Source organism: Macrotis lagotis, chromosome 1, assembly GCF_037893015.1.
Source record: "Macrotis lagotis isolate mMagLag1 chromosome 1, bilby.v1.9.chrom.fasta, whole genome shotgun sequence".
NCBI lineage: Eukaryota > Metazoa > Chordata > Mammalia > Peramelemorphia > Peramelidae > Macrotis > Macrotis lagotis.
In genome coordinates, this window is record NC_133658.1 from 417515285 (window position 1) to 417519140 (window position 3856).

At 36.0% G+C, this 3856-nt stretch overlaps 1 protein-coding gene across 1 annotated transcript; it reads left to right on the forward strand.

Moving 5' to 3' along the window:
- Positions 1-2527: 2527 nt before the first annotated feature.
- On the forward strand, positions 2528-3503 carry TUNAR (transmembrane neural differentiation associated intracellular calcium regulator). Its single transcript, XM_074230708.1, has one exon. It carries the CDS (start codon positions 2528-2530, stop codon positions 2672-2674), a length of 147 nt encoding a protein of 48 aa, XP_074086809.1. The 3' UTR covers positions 2675-3503.
- Positions 3504-3856: the final 353 nt, after the last annotated feature.

Consider the following 3856-nt stretch of genomic DNA (forward strand, 5'->3'; position numbering starts at 1 on the left):
AATTAAAGTTAATAGTCCTTGGTCTTTGTTCAAACTCCACAGTTCTTTCTCTGTATACAGATGGTATTCTCCATTGCAGATAGCCCCAAATTGTCCCTGATTGTTGCACTGATGGAATGAGCAAGTCCATCAAGGTTGATCGTCACCCCCATGTTGCTGTTAGGGTGTGCAGTGCTTTTCTGATTCTGCTCATCTCACTCAGCAACAGTTCATGCAAATCCCTCCAAGCATCCCTGAATTCCCATTCCTCCTGGTGCTACTGATATTTGTAGATAGGATTAAGGGCCAATTTATATTTTTACTTGTTTGAGGCATTGGAGTAAGATTTGAGTGGAGCTGAAAATGTTTTATTCCAGGTTTCCTGTTTCACATGCAAAATTTTGGAGTAACTTGATAGGAAATAAAATGTACTTGGAATGGAAGTCACTTGTCTCAACAGAAATAATAGAAAAGAGTACTCATCATTCTGACCCTTTAGGGACAATTTTGAAAGTACATAGGGACTTCTTAAAGGCCTTCATTTTTTTCATTATGATCCCTGACATCTTTTTCCTGGCTTTCTCCTATGATTGGAATGCTCTCATTTACTACTGACTCCCAGTTTCCTTTAATTTCCAACTAAAATATCTTTTTTATTGGAAGTCTTCCCTAACCTCTCAATTCTAGTGCCCTCCCTCTATTCCTATTTAATATATATATTTATAAAATATATCTTGTATATATTAATTTTGACCTTGACTTTCTCATTAGATTGTTAGTTCTTTGGGGGAGGGGGGTGTTTGGAGGCAGTTAATGTAAAGTGACTTGCCTAGTGATTAGGGTCACACAAGCTAGTAAGAGTCTGAGGCTGGATTTGAACTTAGGTTCTAACTCCTAACTTCAGAATGAGTGCTCTATCCATGTAGCTGCCCAGATTGTTAGCCTCTTGAGGGTGGTAATTGTCTTTGGCCTTCTATTTGGATGTCCAGCACTTAACACAATGCATGCAAATAGTGGGAGCTTAATTAATATTTATTAAGTATTCAATGCAGAACTTTTTTTAGTCTTTTGAATACTGATCAACAGGTCAACCTTCTGAATTTATTATTCTTTATAAAACTGATTATTTCTCACCTAAAAATCAAGGGTAGGGGTGGCTAGATGGTGTAGTGGATAAAGCACTGGCCTTGGAGTCAGGAGTACCTAGGTTCAAATCCAGTCTCAGACACTTAATAATTACCTAGCTGTGTGGCCTTGGGCAAGCCACTTAACCCTGTTTGCCTTGCAAAAACTTAAAAAAAAATTAAGGGGAGGTTATATGAACACTGAGGTTCCTTCTAGATATAGTTTTATCAAAACAGGAAAGGAAACAGAAACAGAAGAGAAAGGAATAAGCTCAAAAATTCAGGGGAAGTTTTGAAAGATGTAAATTAAATGATACTAGCTGAATATGACTAGTATACAGGCAAAAGGAATGAAGTACTAACTGTAGAAAAATAAACAAGTATGAAGAGTGATGCTTTCATTCCAATAAATAAGACATTTTAGTTAGAGATGCACAATATAAAGAATTATATGGAAATACTTTCAACAGACTAAATTCGGTTGAATCACAGTAAATTGAAAATATTTTCAGACACAAGTCACTCCCCATTTGTTTTTTGTTATAGGAGTAATATATTGTATAAGCAGTCTTGTTGTCAAGGCCTTACTACCCCTGCTATAGTTACTCCCAAGATAGTTAAAGGGGTGTTCCCAATATAAACCTATCAATGACCTGTGACTTGAATCGTCAGTACCCTAATCTTTTAACAATTTCTGTGGCCAGGACATGTTAAATAAACATTATTTATATAGTGACATTTAATGAAGGGACTGTACATAAGTACATAAGTACATAACTCCTGAGAAAACAACTTTAGAGGAGTATCTGACTTACTGTGTTATAGCATTTAGATATTTTAGTCTTCTCATTCAGGAATGACAAAATTGAGGTCAGATTCTTAACTCAAGTGACATGTCCATAGTCATATGAACAGTGAAGTAGTAGAATGAATGTTTGATTAGTTATTATATATAATTTTAATAAACCACTGTTTGTTTAGTATTATATGTTTTTTATGAAACATGGCATGAGAATGGAAGAGTAGATATATGGTTGACTACAAAATTAAGGAGACTTGAGTTCAATTCTCAATTCCAAAGTGGGAACCATTAATATGAATTCTCAGTGATACTTCTCTATACCAGAGAAGTGATAAGTTCAAGACTATGTGTGTGTGAGTGTGTCTCTATGTATGGCCAAGAAATATATGTCTCCAGTATCGATTCCTCCCAACTTGACTCACTTCCTCCTTCCTCTCTTAGCTTCCACCATTACTTTCAGCCACTCTATATACCTTTGTATCCAATATCCTTACAAGGCCTAATTGTAATTGTGAAGTATGTTTAGCCAAGTAATATCCTTTGCAAAAGAGTAATGTCCTTTGATGCTTCTTTATAATTCCAGGTTAGCCTAAGGAGGAGGATAAAGACATTTGCCACCAAGATGGTAATCACTAGTGGTAATGAAGAAGACAGAGGCAGCCAAGAAAAGGAAAACAAAGAAGAAAGCATCCTAGCAATGCTAGGAATTATTGGGACCATCCTAAATCTCATTGTCATCATCTTTGTGTATATTTATACAACTTTGTGAAGGACAGAAAAGGGAGAAATCTTTCTGCTGAGACACCACAGACTCCTGCAGGGAAAGAAATTGGCTGTGAAGTGGAGCTTAAGCACCATAGCTGTCCACATACTGCAAGATCAGATGATGCTTTGAATTTTTCAAACAGGTTATCAACAGAACACACCAATCTGCAAATAGCAGACACAAAAGCACAATGGATTCAGTGAAACTTGTCTGAACAGCATTAAGAAAAACTTCTGCGTGAGGATGGATCAAAGAAGAAGCCTCATGAGATTAATGGTGTCAAGGAGAACAGTTCATTAATAATAGTTGAAAAGAGGAGAGCATGTCAACAAAGGACCATGTGAATAGAGATTGTGTCCTTCCAAAAATCAACACTGTCTTCATTACTGGTCAAACTTTTTGAGCTTCTTTGCCCCATAACTGAGAAGCCCATTTAGTAGGAGTGAATTTGGAGCAACTATTTATCAACAATCCCATTAACCATGTGTCCCAGGCTTTGATACTGAGAGGAGGGGGGGAATAATTTATTTTTCTTTTTTCATTCGCCTGACATATGTATCAGTTCATGCTGGTGTTTACAAATCTCTATTTTTAATAAATGTGTGGGTTTTTTTTAGCATGGACCAAATATCTGGAGAGGTTCCCCTTGGATGGCTAAAGCTTGATATAGTTTTATGAAATGATTCTTTGATGACAAGTGTCTCTTCCTCTAGAAATTATGACCCTATTTATTACCTCTTTAATCTCTGCTATTTCTTTTGTTCCAAATCATTTTTAAATAGTATCAACCTCAGTTTTTGTTAGTGCATGAATTCATATAAAACAGTCTATGGTGAGGCTTTTTGTGGAACTGTCAGAAATATGAAAATATCATGGGCATGCAGACCTGAAATGCATGCTATCTTGACTGAGGATTATGCATGAACAAGGCCTGTATGATGGGTCAATCAGAGAAAACACTGAAGACTGGTGGGAGAAACATGATTGTGTTTGAAGAGCCAATCTTTAATTGGACATTTAAAAAAGAGACAGAATAATCACATAGAACATCTAATTCCTAACAGAGTTTTTACAATTCCATTATTGCTACAATCAGTTTATCATATCATGATTTAAATGACAGATAATTGAGATGTCAGTCAGATGTTTCAGGCAAGTACAAGAGGAAATGGCAAAAGTAAATAG